Source organism: Watersipora subatra, chromosome 1 (assembly GCF_963576615.1).
Source record: "Watersipora subatra chromosome 1, tzWatSuba1.1, whole genome shotgun sequence".
In the NCBI taxonomy this organism is placed as follows: domain Eukaryota; kingdom Metazoa; phylum Bryozoa; class Gymnolaemata; order Cheilostomatida; family Watersiporidae; genus Watersipora; species Watersipora subatra.
Window position 1 is genome coordinate 42,270,285 of NC_088708.1, and position 23,844 is coordinate 42,294,128.

Below are 23,844 nucleotides of genomic sequence, written 5' to 3' on the forward strand. Positions count from 1 at the left end.
TATTGTCCATGAACAAAACAACATACTCATCCCGGAACAGTTGAAATTTAAAGAGATACCTTAAAATAATAATTACACTATATAAGAAAAATAATGAGTGAGAATATGAAGCAAATTATAAATGATTGCCGTTTCCAGCAACAGCCTAAATTACAAGTGATCTTTAAAGCTAAGAACAAAAAGATATGTTGCCACAAAAGTATAAATAGATTGTTGGTTGAAAAGCATAATTTGGTCCGCTGTTGGAACATTAACTGGACGGGTGAACCAAATAAATATGAGCATTAACCTCCATGAAATAAAATAACATCGGAGAAGAGGAAACAATAAAAAAGTGTTATCACTAAAAGTCATCTCATAGAATAACGCATACTAATTAACAGAAAAAGCCATCCGACGGACACCACTAACTCAAAATGCATCCGATGATGAAAGTTTGATTGTGCAGTGTGATTATTAATGTAATAACTTCCTAGGAGCCTACATTCCATTTAGATGAACAACTAAAATCTTTGAAGTAAATATTATAGTTTATAACTAAAGATAGCGGGTCGGTCTGCTCGCGTTCCTTCGCCATATTCTATCAAGGTTCTCAAAGACACGCTGATCGGCTGGAGGCCCCATACCGTGGTCATCAAGCACAGCCCATGCACTGCAATAGAAATCAGTTGGAATAAACCGAAGGTTGGTTTAGACCAATAAGTGTAAAGGAAGATCTATTTTAAAAGAAAATCTCCTACAGAAGGTCTACATGAATATAATACTGTTGAGCACTGTCCAAAATTGTACTGCATAGAGTTGATATAATTTACATCTAACTTTGTTGTCATTCGGCAAATGTTGTCATTTGCTGAATTGCTGGTCTCCAGCAATTCAGCAAATGACCAAATATATTAGGCAATGGCGTGTCATTGTTGTTATAAGTGATGATAAACCAAAAAAGAGCCTTGCTAAACAACCTCATTGTGATAACTTGAATGAAATGTTCATTTTATGTTAATTGTCATATTTCTAGAATTAATTCTAAATTAATTCTTGATGTTTTCTTTCAGTGAATAAAAAATCAGCTTTTGGATTCATTTAAATGAGAAGTCCTTAAAGAAATGTACAATTAACAACCGATAATATATATTTTAAAAGCAACAGTGAGAGAAATATAATTAATACTACTTGCTCCAGTCATCAACCTGACTACCTTAATATCTATAGCTTAGTAAAGCTTTGCTAGGAATTTACGGCGAACCAGAGACTTCAGACAAGTAAACGCTAGCAAAAACCAACAAAGATCCATCTGAAGGTTTTTGTTAAAGCCACTCTGATAAAGGATTGAATCGGGATCTCTAGCGTAAGTTACACTTGCACGAGATCATTTTTAGATAGAACTTACTGCCTCAAATCCTTCTCTACAAAAACTCCAAGCATTAACAATAAACAATTTTAAGGCCACGATATCTGTGACAGCAATTAACAATCTACTTGCACTGAGTGGGTGAGAGTTGCCAAATTAAACTAACCGAGAGCAGACAAAAACCGTAATTGCACATTGATTCGGACAATTGTTAGTGTTACTACGCCACCATTTCTTATTAGGACTTTTAAATGTTGGCGAATAATGGGTTGTTTTAAAGGTAAAGAATGTTACAAGAGAATTATTATTGGGTCCAAAACAAATATTATTAGCTAATGCAAGAACTAAAAAGATTCTTGATTACAAATAATTTACGAATTATTATACTTTTGATTATATTAGTATATATATTGTATTATATTATTATCCAAATTATATATAGCATTTTCTCAGCAAATTTGACTGCAAGTTCCATCTCTAAACATGTTCAGGGTAGCAGACAAGTTAAATCTCTAGAAGAGGTAGCTCCTTTAAATATTTTCAAGATGCAAATAATAATAGTATACTGTTCGGAATCAAACATGAGAAAAGACAAATAAAACCAAAGGCTTGACCAATCACAGTGAGAAACAAAACCCTACAAGTAGTGATCTACTGTTAAAAGCTAAAGTAGCTGGTCAGTAATAAATTTAGACAAGACAAATTAAGTTCAAGGTGCGATCAAATGTCCCATCACTTTGCTTCTTCTGCAAACAACAATATGTATAAATCATGCTGCAGCTAGCTCAGCAGATAGTATGTACCTTGAAACACCAATTAGACCTATTAGAAAGATGCCTGGTGTGAGCACTTACGCTCTTGTTAAGGATCGTCTATCCTTTTCATAGTCCGTCAGCGGCTCTCCGCTGTATCTGTTGTGGCTCCTCTTGCTGCGAGGGTGGTTACACGTAGGAGATGCTGAGCGAGATCGAGGTGAAGACCTGCCAGTTGATCGGTCGTACTCAGCCAACGATAGTCTCCTTTTGAGGTGATTAATTTCCCTTTCAAGATCTCTATTCTCTTTCTGATGTCAAGTTTAAAAAGAATACAAATGATGAGCACATGGAATAGATAAGGTAATTGTTGCAGATACACATATATTTTTGATAGATATCTAATTGTATAACTTCAGTTAGTCTGAGTGCCAAAAGCTTCTTCCTTATGAGAGGCTTTACAAAGGGAAATTGAGTAAGCAATCCTTCAAAGACTGAGTATCATGTCTGCCTAGCTTGCTGGAAGCAGAGACTGTGCATGTTGTTAAGAACATTGTTGTATAAGCAATGGTTTTGTGATCTTGTCTGGACATGTCTGAGTTCAGTGGCAACAGAACCTCTACGACTGGAGACATGCCTAATAGCAGAAGAGAGCAATCTAAGGTTGGATGCATTCCTGTCATCACCACTCGACATTTTTGAAAGTTGAACCATGACATGTGCTGGTACAGTAAGAGGCACAACTAAGGCAACCCAACTTTTCATTCAATACGTTAAGACACAAATCAGCTCGTGGGGCAAAAACATCCTTTAGTAAAACACTTTAAATTATAACACTTCCACTTATACTACATTTACTGCCATTAAAACCTCATTATGACATCACAAATATATCACACACAAATTCTAAAAACAGAATCTAAAACAGATTAGAACTGTCAAGGAACAACTGCGACAGTCCAAGGCAGTGTGTAAAGCAATCTAAAAGAGCCCACAGAAGGTGAAAAAACACTAGAGACATAACCTCCTAGTAACTGATGGACAGGTTCTTGCTATACTTGACAATACATGCTACAGGTAGATCTGACAGCCCTTATGAAAAAGATCAGCTGAAGCAAGAAACACATTCGTAGTAAAACATATTCCTCATATTTCTGCACTGTTCACCACAAGGAATCACTAAGTATAACAAGCATGGAAAGTGATGAGTAAAATTGGTGAGCAACAGAAGTAAGAATATCTGATTAATAATAAATATGCTATATTCTCACCTAGATTTGTAATCTAAAGGCACACAGAAAAATTTAGATTGTTTTCACTCAAATCAAAACTGTCAGTTTATCTGTGTAAATACCCCTGTGACAATTATTGCTATATATGTGTGTCTAATATACCACCTTTCCGCTGGTGCGCAGCTCATCCATGGCCATCTCAGCGCTGCCTTCCAGCTCATCATACTGTCGCAACCTTTGAGTCAGTTGTGCCACGTGGTTCCTAAGGTCAGCAGCAGTTCGTTCGGCTGCCTCTACCATCAGCTGACTATCATTCTAAAAGATTTCAGACAAACAGTCACAATGATACCGGCTGTAACTGGTATTGTTGGTTTATTCTAGATGCATGACAGCTCTGAATCACATCATGCTACTGCTGTCTGTCAACTCCTCAAAAGACGTACCAGTTTTACACTGAGCTGCCGGTTCTTTCTTTCCAAATCCTCTGCTTTGCCCTGGAAGTAACTGATATCCTGCTTTCGGAGTTTTGCTTTCCTAGCCTGAGCTTCCATGTTATCATTTGTTGACTCCAACTATCATACACAGTTACCCATGAAGTGGTGTGCAAAACCTAAGGCGCTATGAACTACCTAATGCACCATACACTACTCAAGGCATTATTCACTATCCATTGCACCCCAGATACACAACTGAATAATTTGTGAGCTATGCATCAGCCGATTAAATTCAATTATATTAGCTCTGATAGTTAATGCTGACACATACAGCATGTAAAAGCAAGCTGAGAGCCTTGCAAACTGTAAACTATAGCACTTGGTTTGTTACCTACACACAAATCCAGCTTCAAAAACAGCACAGACTATCACAGATGAGTGTCGGCTTGTTCGTATTGTAGCAAGTTATGAAATTATTTTTATAAATTCATAAACCACATCCCTCTCAGATATTTTCTAAGGATATTCAGGGGCTATAGAACACAAACTACTACAGTGTATCACAACTCAATTTCAATAACAAAACATGACTGGATTCAGTATTTTATTTTCATCTAAAATTAGGAAATTTTTTGGCATATCAATGCAAGTAACAAACTTTTTAGTATGGTCATTCACCTGCATGACGTAATAAAGAGACTCTCACATTGACTCATTGGTTTTCAAGCATCCACTATGAGAAAAAATAGAATCATTGGAACTGTAAGTAGTCTACTAGCCTGTGATTGGAGTTGCTTCACCTCCTCTTGATAAACATCAGCTTGTGTTAAACCAGTATTAACATCCCATGCTCTTTGAGAGTCTACTGATATTCTGTCCTTCAACCTACACATTAATACTGCATGGCTATACACATGTACATAGTAAGTGTACTATGATGACACTGCATGGCTATACACATGTACATAGTGAATGTACTATGATGACACTACATGGCTATACACATGTACATAGTAAGTTTACTATGATGATACTACATGGCTATACACATGTACATAGTAAATGTACTATGATGATACTGCATGGCTACACACATGTACATAGTAAGTGTACTATGATGACACTGCATGGCTATACACATGTACATAGTGAATGTACTATGATGACACTACATGGCTATACACATGTACATAGTAAGTTTACTATGATGATACTACATGGCTATACACATGTACATAGTAAATGTACTATGATGATACTGCATGGCTACACACATGTACATAGTGAATGTACTATGACGACTATAAATAATGAGTGGACATTTGCTCACAAAGAAAAGACTTATATATAGCATAAGGTATATGCAAAATATTCATCGATCGATTTTTTCCTGTTTCCAGGTAAACAAAGACAAGCAGAAATATTCTGTCACCTATGTCTTCAGACAGATGAAATTTGGTCAAAGGCAAATGTAAGTGATGATTCCCTCATTTAAATGAGACCAACTTATTTATCCTTTTTAACGTAGGTGACAGATCATAAATAATATTTCTACAATGTTAATAGAATGAACTGTGAACATTCTAACCAACTGCAGTTAGCAAATTAAGCCTCACTGAGGCAGCCTATGTAAGATAACTTTAACTCATGAGAAAACACTACATGACCTCTGACCTACATCCTACCGAATGGTTAATGCATTATTCTCTGCCTTCAGTTTGAGAACTTTAGCTTTCAGTTTCTCGCTTGTTCTCTCCAAGTCACGCAACCTCACATTCTTTTCATTTATTTCTGTCCTAAGACTTTTCGCTTGTCTGTAGAGCACCATCTTGTGCTTACGCTCCAGCTGCACTTCGTTGTCGTTCTCCTGTCGTGTCATGTCATTGACATCTGTTGTCAGCTTGGCAGTCTAAACAAGTGACTAACAGTAATTGACAAGCTTCAATAACCGCTATATTCAGACTATTGCAAGTACAAATATAAGATAATAATATAATAGTATGCAATAAAAACTAAAAGTTGTGTTGATTTTACAACTATAGATGAGCCAAAAGCAATGATCGACAGCTAACCATAAGAATATTTCCAGTAATTACTGTTACATCAATCTACTTTTGGTGACGCATTTTAAAAATCAAGTAAACTATTTAGACAATGTTCAAGTTCTGCTTGCTGTATATATGCTCAGCGTGGTGAAGACAACTTGAACAAAACACAGACAGCCTACATACAGCAAGAGCTGCCTCCATTTCCTCCCTAGTCACACTGTAGCCAGACAACTCCCTCTGCATTGATTCCAGTTGAGACTTGAGTGAAGAGTTTTCCTCTCTTACCCTCATATTTTCATCTCTTAGTGACTGATTAGTTACGTCCACTTCAACCTGCCAATCGGAACAAATAACAATAAATTTCATGCAAAATATGTTTTAGTTAAAAATAGTGAGTGATACAGACAACATAGAAAAACAGTATATACAACTTTACTTAATTTATTGCAAAAATAAAACAATTTGAAATATACGCTACTTAATTAAAATACAGGATATATCACAGGCATAATAGACCTCATAATCAGCTTATCTGAAAATAGTGTTAGCAATCTACTGACAGTTATTTAGAGTGCTACATAAAGATTCACTAATGTTGAAGTTGTAACTAAAAGCACAGATTTGAGGCTGCAAAAAAAGGGTGGTTTGTTGGTGAGAGTACATTATTATATACGGTTTGTGGGTAACAATGTTCATCAGATCGTGCCTTTGCTCAGCCAATAATATTCGTTTCTGATTTTTCATTACTGTATTTCAATTTGGAAATTGAAAAAGAATTTAAAGTAACTAAAGCTAGCATCGCTCAACCAACTTTCAAAGTATAAATAAAACAAACTTTTGAATTCAAGTTCAAACTTTGAATCTTTAGACTATTGTTTATTGATGACCCTCAATAATAATATTTATTATAATAACAACCCTACTCAATAGGCAGAAGTCACCATAAGCAAGACACAATATAAGCGGGTTAACATTTGGGCTCATACATTGTATCACTTACTAGCACAATTAGTTTACTCACTTTGGTGTCTTTGAAACGCTCAGTTTCTCTCTGCAGATGTTCAACTCTCTCTTCCAGTCTTGTAGCTTTTCTCGCCAGATCCCCAGCTTCCTGCCTGAACCTGTCCGCCTCTCCTTGGGACAGTAAATAGTTTGTCTCCAGCTTTACTTTATCCTGTAGATCGGCCTTGGCACTTTGTAGCCTCTCCTCCAGTGTTGATATCTCCCACTTGAGCCTCTCGATCAGCTGATCTGACTGCAACACAGACTTTCGAGCTACATTAAACTATTATTATGATACAGACCACAGTATTTTATATATCAATTAATGTTGTAGTTATTATGACACACTAAATTATATGTTTGCTATTTTATCTACTTTTCACATACTTTTCTGCACTAAAAACAAGTGAAATGAAACAAGCAAAAACGGATTTTTCCTAAAATAGATGCAGATTCGTGTTACAAAGAGTTGCTTGTGTTTGTAATCATTGAATGCTAAAAAAATTAAAATTTAAAAATAGTTTGTTCTACATCACTTTAATCGAGTGTACTATACCTTGGTATATAATATGTATATAACACAGCATGTAATATGTTAAACTGAGTGTACTATACCTTGGTATATAATAATCTATATATATATATATATAAAATAAAGTGTTTGTCTGTCGTCGTTCGTATGTCCAGTTAATTGGGATTGGTTAAAATACGTTTGCATGCAGTCCAGTACCCATGAGAGATCATGAGGTGTAATGATTATATACACAATAATTCTAAAGTGTAGCAAGGTGGCTGCATGGTTTAGTGGAAGTGCACTTGGCTTCAGGTCCGTGCATCTGAATCTATGGGTTCGATTCCTGTGAGGTGTAATCTTTTTTCCTAACGCTTTTAGCCGGCTTCAGATAGACACGGCTTTTATTATAGTAAACATTAAAATATTAGTTTACGTTACTAGCTTAAGTTACTCAAATTCATTGAGTAAAGAGACTTAGCCAATGGCAGCTACATTACCTGCCACTGTTTATTACCTGCCACTGTTTATTACCTGCCACTGTTTATTACCTGCCACTATTTATTACCTGCCACTGTTTATTACCTGCTACTGTTTATTACCTGCCACTATTTATTACCTGCCACTGTTTATTACCTGCTACTGTTTATTACCTGCTACTGTTTATTACCTGCCACTATTTATTACCTGCCACTGTTTATTACCTGCTACTGTTTATTACCTGCTACTGTTTATTACCTGCTACTGTTTATAAACTGTTTTAAATCTTGAGCAAGTGTGTAGCATAAGAAGTAAGAAATGTTTTTAAAAAATCTGTTTTAGCTATTATTCAAATATTTTAAAGATCTCATGATCTCTCACTCAATCATGATCTTCAAGCATGCTAGATTATTAGCGTGCTTAGATAAGCATTATTATTCCATAGTATGGCGGTAGTGGATAGCACGCCTGTCTGCAGATCTGGGGTTTCAGAGTTCAATTCTAGTGCAAAGTGGTTTTTCCATTCCTAAAACTTTATCGCTATGACTGGACCTACAGACGACAATCACTGAGATTTATATACATGTATATAGATTTTGTAAGCTCTAACAATGCTGGTGCAGCCACAAAGACTATGAATATTACTGCAAACACATACTGTAGCTTTCTCTCGCTCTTTATCCAACCGCAACTCATCAAACATAGTTTTATAGTTGATAGAGTCACTACGAGTAGGCGACTCCTGACGCAGAGACATGTTCATCATCTCTCCTCTACAGAACAAATAAATACTATTAAAATGCGCATTCTAAAGTATTAAAACAATTATCATACTGCAGACCTGATGCTGCCTGTACGGTATAACCTCACACTAGTTACAAAACCACAGTAAGTTATTCACATGATAGCCATGTCTACACATGACAATCATTTGTGGGACCTGCATTGCTAACTAGCAGTATCCACATAGATATTAGATGATACTCTCTATTTTACCCTCAATAACCACACCGTTACCTCACAATATTAACAATTTTATCATACTATACTGACCGGATTCTCTCATGATCTCTGTCCCTCTCCCTTGCAGACTGCTGTAGCTGCGCATTAGCACTGGAAAGCGCTTCAGACTTGCCATCCAGCTGTGATAAATAAGATAAATTTAGAGATGAATTACCATCACAGTGAACATGACATAAAATGATCATGGTTGGACAACTCCGATCAAAAATAACATGAGTTTGTTTAGCTACACTATAGCGTCAAGAGAGAACAACTAACATCTCTCCTCATGCTTCTCAACTCCTTCTCCTTGTCCTTGAGCTCTCGGTCTTTCTCATTGATAAGGATCTGCTGCATGGAGCAGATGTTCTTGGCTTCTACAGCCTCCTTACTGTATGTTTCCAGTTTTTCTCTTACAGAACTCAACTCTTTATGCATCTAGTAGACAGAACCATAATGCGTGCAGGGATATGTTCTGGGTGCATGGAAGAAAATATTAAAGATTTATGAATAGATTTTGTCTCAATTACTTTTGCTGTTCAACCATTTTCTGCTATCAATCTATAAAAGATTTTTAAACTTTCGGCCTTGATCTTACCCTACCACAAACTTATTACCTGCTGCAAACTAGCTAGAGGCAAGCATTCGCTTGAAATTAATCAATTAGCTCCGTGCAAGAAAACAGCTAGTGCTGGTTAAACTACTATTTGAATTGTTGAATCAAATATAACACATTTTAGTCACCTAATAAGAATGAGAATAGAGGAGTCAGAGAAAAATAAACAGAGTTGTCTCACCCTATCCTCCTGTTCAGTAGCCCTAGAGAGAAGTTCCTGATGAGAGGAGAGAGTAATATAACTAGTGTGTATATCGTCCTGTAGGAGCATAAGTGATTTGGTCACCTCATCGAGAGCAGCCTTTGCACTTTCCTGTAACAGAGTTATAATAGTCCATACCACTCTAAATATATTACCAGGTACATAATGTATGCAAGCAAGCATTTTATAAAGCTAATCCAAGGTGTATGCTTGAAAAATTTAAACATCAGAACAATTAAAAAGTATGTTGGGTTGACAACAATAAATTATGTATGTCTTCCCTCCTATAAAAATGATAAATTTATTTTTACTACAAAAATGAAACTATATCTTGTTTAGACACACTGAGCACACTTAATTGGAATCATTGTGATTATATAGTACAAATACTATAATATAAATACTATAATATAAATACTAATACCATAATGCTATAAATAAAATATTTATATTAAGAATTGCTAATATTTTATTGTAAGTATTTATATTTTATTACTACTCATACTAAAGCCATTATACTATATATCATATAACTATATCCTACACAATAATTATAAAAATAGCTCTTGAATAAATCGAGACCTGAAAGAAGAAACACTTACAACAAACAGCCTTATTACAGGAAGAAGAAAACCTAACACTGGCGTACTGTTGCTAATTTAATTTTAATTCTTTTAGTATTTAATGAGCAGAACTTTAAAAAAATTTTTTTTGCTGATCATTTCCAAAAAAGGTTTCATGATGGGCTCGCCTAAAAAGTTGACTATTCTGAGTAGACATTTGCACTTTCTCTCAAGAGCCAAAATCATAGTGATTTACAGCACTGATTTACAAAATGTCAAGTTTAATGGCTGTCTAACTTCAACTGATTTAAAGACACCTTTAGTTTTACAATATGTCAACTGCTACACAAAATGGATTTGTTTGTACGCTAAGCAGACCCAAAATATGTCATAAATAAATCTAAAAAATTTAACCTTCAAGTCAATGGCTGCATATTTGTGAATTTACTCTCTTGAAATGAATACAACCAGAAGGCATTTCAACAGTTTCAACCTGTGTATGTTATTATATCAATCAATACAAGACATCTTATATAAGTACTGTATGTGTACTGCCAGACAGATCATAGTAATAACACTTGATTTCAACTGTTAACCCTTGTAGTATCTGCTTGCATACGTAACACATAATTGATGTGGTTTGTTACATATATTACCTTCTCAGCCATTTCAGTATTTAATTCACGGTTTTTGTTTTCTATGGCAGCCATGAAGGTCGTCCTCTCTGCCTCCGCGCTGCTCCTCAGTTGAGCCACCTCTGTCCGCAGCTGCACCATTTCAGCATCCAAGGCAGACACCTCACCAAAAGCAGTCTTTGTGTCACCAGATACCCTCTGCAGCACAAAACATTATTGTATAACTCTATGTCAGTGGTGGCATGTCTAGCACTATGGTTTAACTCTATGTCTATGGTAGCGTGTTTATGGTGGAATGTCTATGGTGGTGTTTCTAGCATCACGGAGTAGCTCTATGTATGTGGTAACATATGTAATACATATCTAATTTCTGCCTGTGGCGACATATCCAACATTTTGCTGTAACTTTATATCTGTGGTAGCATGTCTGGAAGTGTAGGGTAACTCCATGTTTATGGGAGCATGTTTATAGTAACACGTCTACCACTGTGATCTACCTCTATGTCTATGATAGCATGACTAGTGATGTGTTGTAACTCTATGGAACCTCTAGCATTAGTACTTAAATTGGTGACTAATATAAAACTGAGAAACTGAGTCAAAGAACCGATTGAATCTCCTTCTCTTTACTCAACATTACTACTTGAAATAGACAAGATTATCGCTTTTAGTTTCGAAACAAAAACTGCCCAATTTTTGTTTTTTTATCGAATTTGTACTGGAAAAATTCCCAAAGAAATATGCTCCACATAAGATATACAGCAAACATACTGGTCATGTATAATCAAGACATGCCACACGAGTGTAGAATATGCAACTCACCCGCTGGTCTTGTCTGGCATTTAGCTGCGCCGTGACAGATGCAAACTTTCCTTCTAGCTCAGTGTTGGCCTCGTTCAGCCTCGACACTTTGCTCTCAAGCTAAACGAAGCATGAGTATTAAAAACCATTGGCTAGTTATTCAAAGCGTCTCCTACTCTGACAAGTACAACATAGAAAGAGACCCGGTAAAGCTTGGTAACACGCTTAGCTGTTCCTATAAGTCTAAAACACTGCAAACAATCTTGGAAAAACGATTACAGAAAAATATATTTACCAAAACAGCTTCCTGTCGAAGTTTATTTTTCTCAGCATCTGCAGTAAGTTCTATTTCTAACTTCTTGTTGAGTTCCCTAAATTATTATCATAAAGCAGTACAAATGACACGGCATAAAGAGAAGTTTAAGCCACTGACAGAGTATACAGCACCTGTAGAGGGTTATTACTTACTACACATACTGGTAACTATGCCTGGCACATGTCCTGTTTTTTAACTAGAAAATTACACAGAAGACCATTGTAGGCGTGTATGACAAACAACGCAAATCTCCTCCCTTTTAATAAGAAAGGTGCCCTTCCGTTCATCTGTCTGAAGTTACTGTTGGCAATTGAGAAAAAAGATTGCATCATACGGGATAAATGTAAATCTACAGATACATGTACCAGATAAATGCAAGGTTACTCTAATGTAAAAACCTTCTACAATAATAGATACGGAGCGATCAGAGTAATTATGAAACACACCTAGGTAGACAATAGCATACCAACAGAGTTAAAAGGAGCCACACATAGCGCAACATAATAGATCACGTAATAGATATACATATAGCTATTTATTCATAAAATAGTAAAATACTAGTAATCCTACTCAACATGAGAGCAAACACAAAGTTCCATTCTTCACACCATTCTAATTGTCATGACGAGGATTCTCTTCTGGAATAACGTATTTTTTCAAATTTGATACTTTTTTCGTAGTATCTGCCCACAAGCCCACACATTGGTAATCTACTTGACACATCTACTATCATCCATCCATTCTTTTTCTCATACATGAGTTACAATTCCTGACAGCAATCTGTTTTGCGGTATTGCTTTTCTGTAAAAACGTACACATTATCAAAGGTGGCTGTTTCGTTCTTTTGGTGAGACGGGCCAATACGATAGTGAAATATAGCTATTTTTTCTTGTGCCTTGTGATCTTCACTAGAACTGTCATCCATCTCTCATTCTTTTGTCAATTGTTGTACGTATTACCGACAGCACAAAAAAACATGGGCAATTTCGCTGATGGCGACTTTGAATGCCATTTCTTCAGATACGTATCGTTCAGATGCCTACTGAACTATTAGCGATCAAACAATTTGAGTCAGAGAAGGGGGCGGATCTATATGGCAGGTACATGCTAAAACCAGGATTTTTAAACCAAACTTTGGACTTCGATTAATACGCCCGGTCAACTTGCACGCCGAAATTTACGGTATACCATATGTACATACATGCCATATGTACCATATGTACTACATACATGCCATATGTACCATATGTATACCATGTGTACATACATGCCATATGTACCATATGTATACCATACGTACACACATGCCATATGTACCATATGTATACCGTGTGTACATACATTCCATATGTACCATATGTATACCGTGTGTACATACATGCCATATGTACCATATGTATACCATATGTACATACATGCCATGTGTACCATATGTATACCATGTGTACATACATGCCATATGTACCATATGTATACCATACATACATACATGCCATATGTACCATATGTATACCATGTGCACATACATGCCATATGTACCACATGTATACCATGTACACACATGTAAGTTAGGGTAAGTACAGAAAATGGATATGTCAAGCACTGAAACACAGTGATAGTGGATATTGTCAATAGATGCAGATATGATAGATAGACATACAAAGTGACTTCCTGGTCTCTAATACGCAGCTTTTCTTGTAACTTGCTATTCTGTATACGGAGGTCTTCTGACTCATCCTTGCTTTCAAGGAGTTGTCTGTTCATAGCTCGCTTTTCTGCTTGCAGCTCATTTGTTGCCTCCTCCAACTCATCCACTTCCCTGATACAGTTACAAGCTCAAGAGATAGTAAGGTATAAAGAGAAGTGTAGAAAGGAGACAAGTCTTCTGCCGCTGGTAGAAATGATGACAAGGCTGCTGGATAACCACAAATGATACTACTTGACACATTGAAAAATACTGTGTTGGCTCAGTCACAAACAATACAAGCCTGAAGGGCTGCTACCGCGAGTGATAAGGTACAGCGAAGGTATTAGTGATAAAGCAATGGGGTTGCAGTAAATGCCTGAGTGATAAAGCACCAAAGCTGTAGTAAAGACTACAGTTAGAGTTAGAGTAAATAACTGAGTAAGGAGACGCTAGATTCACAGTGTAAGCCTTGATAAGAAGACGCTAGAGCTACAGTAAAGGCCTAAAGGATAAAGCACTAGAGCTACAGCAAAGGCCTGAGTAATAAGGCACTAGATCTACAGTAAAGGTCTGAGTGATAAGGCACTAGATCTACAGTAATGGTCTGAGTGATAAAACACAAGAGCTACAGTAAAGGTCTGAGTGATAAGGCACTAGATCTACAGTAAAGGTCTGAGTGATAAGGCACTAGATCTACAGTAAAGGTCTGAGTGATAAGGCACTAGATTTACAGTAAAGGCCTGAGTGATAAGGCACTAGATCTACAGTAATGGTCTGAGTGATAAAACACAAGAGCTACAGTAAAGGTCTGAGTGATAAGGCACTAGAGCTACAGTAAAGGCCTGAGTAATAAGGCACTAGTTCTACAGCAAAGGTCTGAGTAATAAGGCACTAGGTCTACAGTAAAGGTCTGAGTGATAAGGCACTAGATCTACAGTAAAGGTCTGAGTGATAAGGCACTAGATCTACAGTAATGGTCTGAGTGATAAGGCACTAGAGCTACAGTAAAAGCCTGAGTAATAAGGCACTAGAGCTACAGTAAAGGTCTGAGTGATGCGTTACCGTTTTAGTTGCTTGACTTTCTCTTCCAACCGCTCCACCTCCTTCTGCTGAGCTGCAATAGAGAAATGTATACAGTGAAATAAAGACTAGAGATACACGAGTTGTCCGAATGAATCAGCTGCCGATTACCCGCTCTAACCATAAATATGCTTTTTGCTGGTGGAATCTAGCTACTAATAAAATGTAATATTCAAGGTATAAATGCATTAGCGAATCTTTGAGGGTTTTCAAGGGCAATAGATATCCAAGTAATGTCAACCTACAAATCACTACTTCCAGCACATGAAAGTTGGTATAAAACTCTCTAAGGGTCTAGTCGGCTTATACCTTTAGAGGTCATCCTGTGTGCCACACAGCAAGCGTTTGATTACTACATGTATCTACTGTAATCAGTTAAAGACCACCGTCTTCACACATGTTAGCAAGCGGTGTGAGCTTCAGTTCTGTTTTACTGTTATCTAGGTGATACAGGTTTAGCAGGCAGATGTAAAATAGATATGCTAATATTATTGTATCTGTAAGAATAATATTCCTGACTGATGTTATAGCATTAAAAAACATGGCTGGAAACTGCAAGATTTCAAAATTATGAGTCATTTTAAAAGACTAGAAATTCCACTGTCATACAGCCCACGACCAAAGTGATAATGGAAAAAGGAAAGGGTATTATTGGTTGTTGAAAAAGTAGTTCTCAGCAGGAATTGACAGAGTATAGTGTAAATGAGACTTGTTTGAAATAGAAATTGAAATAGAAATGTTCTAGAAATAGCTTGAAAAGCTTGGTTTAATACAATAATAAATCACACCTAATCACACAAAAAACCACACCTAATCTACTACTATCTCAAACCTGTTTTACAATGATAAAAAAATATTAATTTAAGCTGTAGGCCTAATCTACTGTAATGTATGTATTTTAACAACAACGATAAGGAAATATGTTTATTATAGCTCTGAAATGCATAAGTAAAAGTAAAATGGCAAGCTACTGTGTACTATACACAGTTTGAAAGTTGGTTGTGTTGAATGTAGAATGGTATTGATAGCGATCTTTAACAGAAAGCAAGTATGAGCGTTCACACGTCTGGAAGACTTCAGCAAACTGCAGCAAAATAAAAGCTGTTATACAAGTGTTATAAAGCTGTAGGCCTAATCTACTGTAATGTATGTAATTCAACAACAATAAGGAAATATGTTTATTATAACTTCGAAATGCAAAATTAGAAGTAAAATGGCAAGCTACTGTGTACTATACACAGTTTGAAAGTTGGGGTTGCGTTGAATGTAGAATGGTTTTGATAGCGATCTTTAACAGAAAGCAAGTATGAGCATTCACGCGTCTGAAACTGCAGCAAAATAAAAAATGTTCTCGTCATAAAGGGGCGTTGTAGTTCCGCCCTAGCTTGTACATAAGTTGTAAAGAATTTCGGCTAACATTTTAAATAATGAAACCTTCGGTGATTGGACAAAAAACATAGGCTGATAAACTGTGTACCACAATTTCGTACCTGTAATTTGGTCTACGCCTCAAACGGTCTACGTTTATTACAGAAACCTTCGAATAAATTCGATTACAAGTAAACAATGCCATAGACTGGTGAAATGAGCACGGTTTTCTCGTGAAATGCGCACTGCTAAATAGTTCTACTATCTGTCGCACGGCTTTATTGGCGTATCGTAGGCCGGTCTTAACTTTTATTAAACCAAGCTTTTCAAGCGTTTTGTGGCGATTTTCGTCCAAATTAATCTCTCTATTTGTGTATAATCCGATCAGATGGGTAAGTTTTAAGATAATGCCGACGGTTTACAAAGACTTGATAACATATTTAAATAGGCTTAAATGTGTTTTGTATCGTTATTATACTTTAACGACTCTACAAAACGATGGTTAAATTTGTTGATGAGATTCCAAAACAAGGGTTCGTCTCATTGTTGATGAATAATTTTCGTAAGCTGTGTGCACATGCATTTATCATAAAAACTCTCAAACTTCGCTCTGTTCGTTTGGTCGTGGGATTAGCTTCATCAGACATGCTTAATCTCTCAGTCTTATTACACTTATTTCTACATGACAGTCATGATTCAGTGACATAAAACAACCAGTTTGATACGCTCAAATCTTTACTTAGAAACACATTTTGTTCTAGAACATTCTAGAACATACCATGGGTATGTTCTAGAACATTCTAGAACATACCACGGGTATGTTGGTTGGTTCACTTATTCTCAAAGAATACACTTTAATGCCTTAAATTTGTTAGAGAGCTCAAAAAACGACGATAATCTTTTAGTAAATGCAGCCGATAAGTGCGAGCAGCAATAAAATGAATGCAATATGATAAAAATGTCACAATAAGGTAATAAGGAAATGACGAGCAAAAATGGGTTTTATTTTCACTTAAAGTTAAAGACGAGCGAGTGGAACTGTGGGTCTAACAATACAGGATACGGATGGTTACTCTACCTAAGTAAACTAACTCAGCATAACTATTTGTTGTTAAAATGTTTTATATTATATGCTTTCTTTTTAATTTTTGATATCAGCCTCAGCACTTTGACAGTCATAAATGCAATACTCCAGAAACTTGGAACGCCATTAATTGGAAATCGCTTTAGAGACAAATATCTCCTTGACTTTCACATCGTATGCTGGAAAATCATAAATAGACTGTATATACAACAAAAATAGTTATAAGTTGTCTTTTCAGTGATATAATTAAACCTGTAGGAAACCCGTAACTTAACACAATATCACAGCTGCATTAGATTTAAATTATGAAATATTCTAATTAAATTAGTAAATATTGTATGTAAATTGCTAGATTTACCCTATAAAAGCCCCGTGTTAGCAATAGTTGACAAATTGCGCCAATGAAAGAAGTTATCCATTATATGTTGAAGGGTTTTCTTATCTTGTCAATCGTAAGCAATTTACATGTAGCAACATATGGAAATTAAAGGTTGACTTGCAACAAAATTCACATTACAGTTATTTGATATCAAAAGATTCACCATGTCTTACTCTGTTGTGTTGTAGGTGTAAAATATGTGGAAATGTGATTACAAGCCCTTAAAAGTTCAAAAGCGAACAGTTAATCGCAGCCACACGAGACCGCCGTAGTTTGGATTCCCTTTCCAATACGGCTCAAATGTGACGTAGCTGTGGTAGATGGTTTCTGATTACACTTTCATGCAACCTTATTCGTCGAAATATTTTTACAAATATACTTCACACATTCAATAAAACCATGTCTATTGTTCTTACGCGTCTGTTTTATCGTCATTGTAATGCTGTCACTTTTAGCACTGATATCTTATAACTTACTGTAAAAACTCGTTTAATTTTTTAACCTTAGCTTGAAGGAGTACATATCATTGTCTAATAATCATGACGAGCCTGTTGGTCACTTGTGATAATCGCAAAGTGCTGCAGAAATTATTTGCGAAATATTGGGTCACATGATCAGATTACGACTTGCCAATTAGACCAAACCGAAACTGTAAAGTAGCGAGCATCTACCGGTATATTTGATACGGGGTCTTCGGTAAAACCCGAAGTGTTTGTCATAAACTAGTGCTACGATAAGTTTTATATTGAGCTTTTTATTGGTCTTTCAATTCACGTGAGAACATCACGTGACAAGACAATAAATAAATTTCATGACTACATCAGAGAAATAAAGAGAATCCAATCCACGGCGGCTTTTCGTTTCTGAGCTTTTAAGAGCTTTTAATCACATTTCTACATAATTGGCACATACAACACAACAGAGTGAGACATAGTGAATCTTTTGATATCAAATAACTGTAATGTGAATTTTGTTGCAAGTCAACCTTTAATTATTCAAACAAGAAACCTGATAAGAATAACAGGTAAACTGCATGACTAATAAAGAATCTCTTAAAAATAAAGACGTACCACTGTTTGTAACTAGTGATAAGTTGCCGCTGAATCGCTGCTGTCGAATGTCATCATCGTCATCGCTGGACGAAGTAGAAAATGGGAAATTCCTAAAAATATATTACAATATGTGTATATATAAATTCAAGAACTGTTTCCAGCAGCCATTTTACATAAACTGAGCTAAATAATCACAAAACTGATAAATTGTATTGGCTAAGGATTTAGTGGTTAGCAAAATCTCAAACTCAATGAAAGCACAACTCCATAATTAATACCGCAGCAATGTTAGAATTATGGCAGCTGAATTTTATAGTAAGAGGAGACAATACTTAAAGTGAGCACAACAAAGAGAGGGAGAGAAAGAAGATGATACTCAAACTACGTGTAGCAACGTAAAAGGTTGTTTATGAAAAATTCAACAATCAAAAAGCTGCGTTCAAACGCAACAGCAAAGACCTCAACTTTGCTGAAGATGGAGGAGTCTATGATACAATGGCCAGGATCTGAATTCGATGCTCAAAATCAGCTTTTCACAGCCTCTATACTGCCTGCAGAGAGTCTGGACGCTATGGAGTCTGAGAAAAACACCAGCAATCTCACATACACCACACTGGAGAGTGTCAAAGCCATTCCAGCAGACGGTTCACTACCTGTTGATGGCAGCGAAGAAGACTTTAGCGCAGTTATTGCCAACCAAGACAGCACACAGGAAACAGCGGAACAACCAATAGATTTAACTTTAGGACGACAAGAAGTCTATACAGAGATGAGTCAATTTTCGTACCCACCGCAAGTAAATATTAAGTGTTCTTTTGCAAACAATCCCTCTAAGTGTTTTCTATAGTTCCAAGAGACGGTTTTAGAGCAGAGTATTGCCATAACAAGGTTAGCACTTGCAGTGAGTCAATGCAAAAACATTCTATCTTTTGCTTTTCCATTAATAGATAAAACGAGGAATGTTTATGCAAAAATTCATCAGATTTCCTGAAGAAAACTACAGTATTATTGTTAATACTTTCAGATTAAGAAGGTTTTAGCTAAAATCTGTTTTCAATAATCTATGTTCAATATCAATGGTATACCTATACTATAATATGGCATACAGAGAGTACTTAGCCGTTAGTCAATCACTACAGACATATTTCAAACAGATATAAATTTGCCATCATCAGGTGACAACTGCTCTAAAGTTGTCACCTGAGGAGAGCAGTTCTGTTTGTTGGAAATGAATTTGTAGTGATTGACTACAGCTAAGCACTCTTTATACTTCAACATATCATACTAACTATCACAAGTATATTCAGATCCAACCTATTAACAGCTTCAATATACCACAAAATACTCAGACAGGAATTATTCAATATTTGTATCACCAGGAGTTTTCCACGCGATATTTCTATAATACTCCGTTGTTAGATTATAAATGTAAGCAATAACATTGTGGTTTTGTCAAATGTTGCAAAGTTTACTAGTTACTTTACAAGTTATGGGTATTGATCAGCAGGTAACAATGTGTCCACTCGCAAAAGAAAACTTTAGCCCATTCAAACTTTACAAAGGCATAGATGACGTGAAATACCATCGGGTCATACAAAGAAAACTCAGTAAGCAGTAAGAAAATACACCGGAATCTGAAGAAAAAAGTGACATTCTCAGTGACTAAGAAGTCATAATTGTAACACCAATTGTTTCTAGCACCAGATGTAGCTTGTTTTCGTAATTTGTCATGAATAGTAATAAACTGCCATTAACAGTAAAAATCACAGCAAATATTTCTATCAAATGGAATGAAATTGCCATTTTTTACAGATTTGAAGCGTAAAATGGTATAAAAATAAAACATGGAACTATGGAAAAATGTTTGAAGCAACTTAGCATTGAGTAAGAGCCGTTTTTTAAGGAATACGCTTTTCTTCTTTTATAGACCACACAGGAAGCATCCGTTCCTAAGGAGACCTGCCCACCAGTAAAACCAGTACAGAATCAAACGTATGAAGTAGTAGGCAGCGCTCACTGCGTTCCAGTTCCAGCTGCAACTACGCCTCCAGGTCCCAGTTATACCAGCCGACGACAGCGTCGCTATATCGTGTCCAATAGAGACGGCCGGCAGCGTGGCAAACTCAAATCCCTGGTGTGTGAGTATATAGACTACCTTATAGAAGAAAATGAGCAGCTGACACAAATATCGCGGGCCTATACTGTACCCACCCCGCTCGACTTTGAAAACGAACATTATTTTGAGGAAGTCCGTAACACAGACCATCATTTTCCGAGTGAGAGATTTCGAAATTGGTTGAGATTTAAAGAATATCAAAACATTCGATGTCCGGATGACTACTTCCAACAAGCCGATGGCAGCAAAACAAAGGCGCTTGTAGAATACCCAGCTGTTAAGGAGGGAAGACTTCGAACAACTTCAGGCAACCTTGCATCTACACAGCCAGTCATAAAAACCGAAAAAGAAACTTGAATCATTCATATGATTCTCCCTCAGTTCTGGTTGAATGAATGTCATTATTGAATATTTTTATCATAAATATAACTTCTGCTTTGAACCCTTCACATTAGTCTTAATGTCAAAAAAGTGTCAGCCCATCCAGATATACTATTATATCTCTAAAGGATAAATGCTATCCAATAGCAGCAAGTGGAGGGAAATAAAAGAAAGACGAACATTTACTATGTAAGTTATACGTTTTGATAGTAAAATTTAAAGAATGCTGTAAGCCTCGTGATTAGAACGCTGCGTTTATTAGATTAGACGATCTCCTTGGTTGCTTGGAACACGAGAGAACAAAAGATTTTTTCAATCTTACTCCTAGATAACCTGTAATGCCAACCTTCCTACTGTAATAAATATAGTGAAATCCTACTCCTAGATAACTTGTAATGCCAACCTTCCTACTGTAATAAATATAGTAAAAAACCTACTCCTAGATAACCTGTAATGCCAACCTTCCTACTGTAATAAATATAGTGAAATCCTACTCCTAGATAACCTGTAATGCCAACCTTCCTACTGTAATAAATATAGTGAAATCCTACTCCTAGATAACCTGTAATGCCAACCTTCCTACTGTAATAAATATAGTGAAATCCTACTCCTAGATAACCTGTAATGCCAACCTTCCTACTGTAATAAATATAGTGAAATCCTACTCCTAGATAACCTGTAATGCCAACCTTCCTACTGTTATAAATATAGTGAAATCCTACTCCTAGATAACTTGTAATGCCAACCTTCCTACTGTAATAAATATAGTAAAAAACCTACTCCTAGATAACCTGTAATGCCAACCTTCCTAATGTAATAAATATAGTGAAATCCTACTCCTAGATAACCTGTAATGCCAACCTTCCTACTGTAATAAATATAGTGAAATCCTACTCCTAGATAACTTGTAATGCCAACCTTCCTACTGTAATAAATATAGTGAAATCCTACTCCTAGATAGCCTGTAATGCCAACCTTCCTACTGTAATAAATATAGTGAAATCCTGCTCCTAGATAACTTGTAATGCCAACCTTCCTACTGTAATAAATATAGCGAAATCCTGCTCCTAGATAACTTGTAATGCCAACCTTCCTACTGTAATAAATATAGTGAAATCCTACTCCTAGATAGCCTGTAATGCCAACCTTCCTACTGTAATAAATATAGTGAAATCCTGCTCCTAGATAACTTGTAATGCCAACCCTCCTACTGTAATAAATATAGTGAAATGCAGGTGTGTGGAGTTCAAACCTAATCTCAGCTCAAGGAAAGGCAAGCATCAAATGGAGATATGAACAAAACGAAACCTCTGGCCACACCTAGAATAAAGTGGACTAGAAAAGAGAAAATAGACAAGAGCTAGATGGCACTAGATGGCGCTAGAAAACACGCCACGAGCAGCACACGGAGGAAGCCGCACACACGGTAGTTATACCCTGGTGAAAGACCTCTCCTCGGTGTTGATTCACAGCTAGCTGGTGTCAGCGTACCAGCGCTGTTGTGACGCATCCGTTGCTTTTTACGTGCCTCTTGAAGTTCATGCTCGGCACGCTCTCGACGTAGCTGGATTTCTTTGGAGCGTAACTCCAACCCAGTATCAAACATCATACTGCTAATAAAGTGAACATCATACGACTAATAGAGTGAACATCATACGACTAATAGAGTGAACATTATACGACTAATAGAGTGAACATTATACAATTAATAGAGTGAACATCATACTACTAATAGAGTGAACATCATACTACTAATAGAGTGAACATCATATGAATAATCAAGTAAACACCATACAACTAATAGAGTGAACATCATATGAATAATCGAGTAAACACCATACTACTAATAGAATGAACATCATACTACTAATAGAACCCATGCTACTAACAAAGTAAAAAGCTTACTGCTACTAGAATGAACACCATACGACTAATAGAGTGAACATGATACAGCTAATAGAGTTAACATTATACTAAAAATGTACTGAACGTCACACTATTAGCCGTGTGGATATCACACTCATAGCATAATTAATACCATCTTAACAGAGTTATCCCAAGCACAACAAAATAAATATAATACAGTAGCAAAAATAAATTTGTACTTGACTGAATTACACCTAAACCTAAAAGAAAGGTTTCGCAATTCACAAAGAAGTACTCAGAGAGATACCAACAATTAATGTTATTACTAAAATTACCTGGAAATCTGAAACTATCAATTACAAAATAATTATTCTTTCGATAGGTATACTCATAGAAACAAATGAAATGCAGCCCAATGATAGTTAGCAGTCTGCTGAAAGCTTACGAAAGAACATCAACCGTGGTGCAGCACTAACACCTGATGGTGCCCTCCGCAATCCCCTGACCAAATTAATCGTTAGAAAGAGCAACTAGCAAGCTATCAGCTATCAGTATCCACACACACTGGTTTTACATTCTTGTTAGAGCGCTACTCTAGCGATAGGGACGCTGAGTTGTAAACAATGTTATACTGCCGACTACTATTCATAGAAAGAGAGGCACGATAATATAAAGATATTTGCATAATGGAGTAGGCATCAAGTAGCTTAGCTCGTTGTCATAGCCGCTGCCTTATAATCTTCATCTAGACGTCTCAGCGCAGCGCTGAATGCCAATTTCAATTCGTAACACAACTGAATACGGTAAGAAGCTTCTAATTCCAGAGTCCGGCCACTTAATTGCGAGGTTTCTCATCCTCAATGCAAGCGAATCAATAAGGTAAACTAAC

At 36.3% G+C, this 23,844-nt stretch overlaps 2 protein-coding genes across 2 annotated transcripts; both read right to left on the reverse strand.

The window, feature by feature from the left end:
* Positions 1-13,638, reverse strand: LOC137408353 (coiled-coil domain-containing protein 158-like). The gene is made up of 16 exons (XM_068094853.1): positions 13,603-13,638; positions 11,922-11,997; positions 11,648-11,746; positions 10,847-11,023; positions 9,607-9,738; positions 9,089-9,247; positions 8,861-8,949; positions 8,466-8,580; positions 6,836-7,069; positions 5,998-6,147; positions 5,452-5,675; positions 4,546-4,651; positions 3,776-3,904; positions 3,498-3,647; positions 2,203-2,411; positions 1-652 (listed from the first exon to the last, which is right to left on the reverse strand). The coding sequence occupies exons 4-16, from the start codon at positions 10,964-10,966 to the stop codon at positions 538-540; spliced, it is 1,932 nt and encodes a 643-aa protein (XP_067950954.1). The 5' UTR covers positions 10,967-11,023; positions 11,648-11,746; positions 11,922-11,997; positions 13,603-13,638; the 3' UTR covers positions 1-537.
* On the reverse strand, positions 11,600-23,471 carry LOC137387757 (uncharacterized). Its single transcript, XM_068074266.1, has 7 exons — positions 23,401-23,471; positions 22,526-22,702; positions 18,611-18,702; positions 14,692-14,743; positions 13,603-13,761; positions 11,922-11,997; positions 11,600-11,746 (listed from the first exon to the last, which is right to left on the reverse strand). The coding sequence occupies exons 2-7, from the start codon at positions 22,696-22,698 to the stop codon at positions 11,600-11,602; spliced, it is 699 nt and encodes a 232-aa protein (XP_067930367.1). The 5' UTR covers positions 22,699-22,702; positions 23,401-23,471.
* Positions 23,472-23,844: the final 373 nt, after the last annotated feature.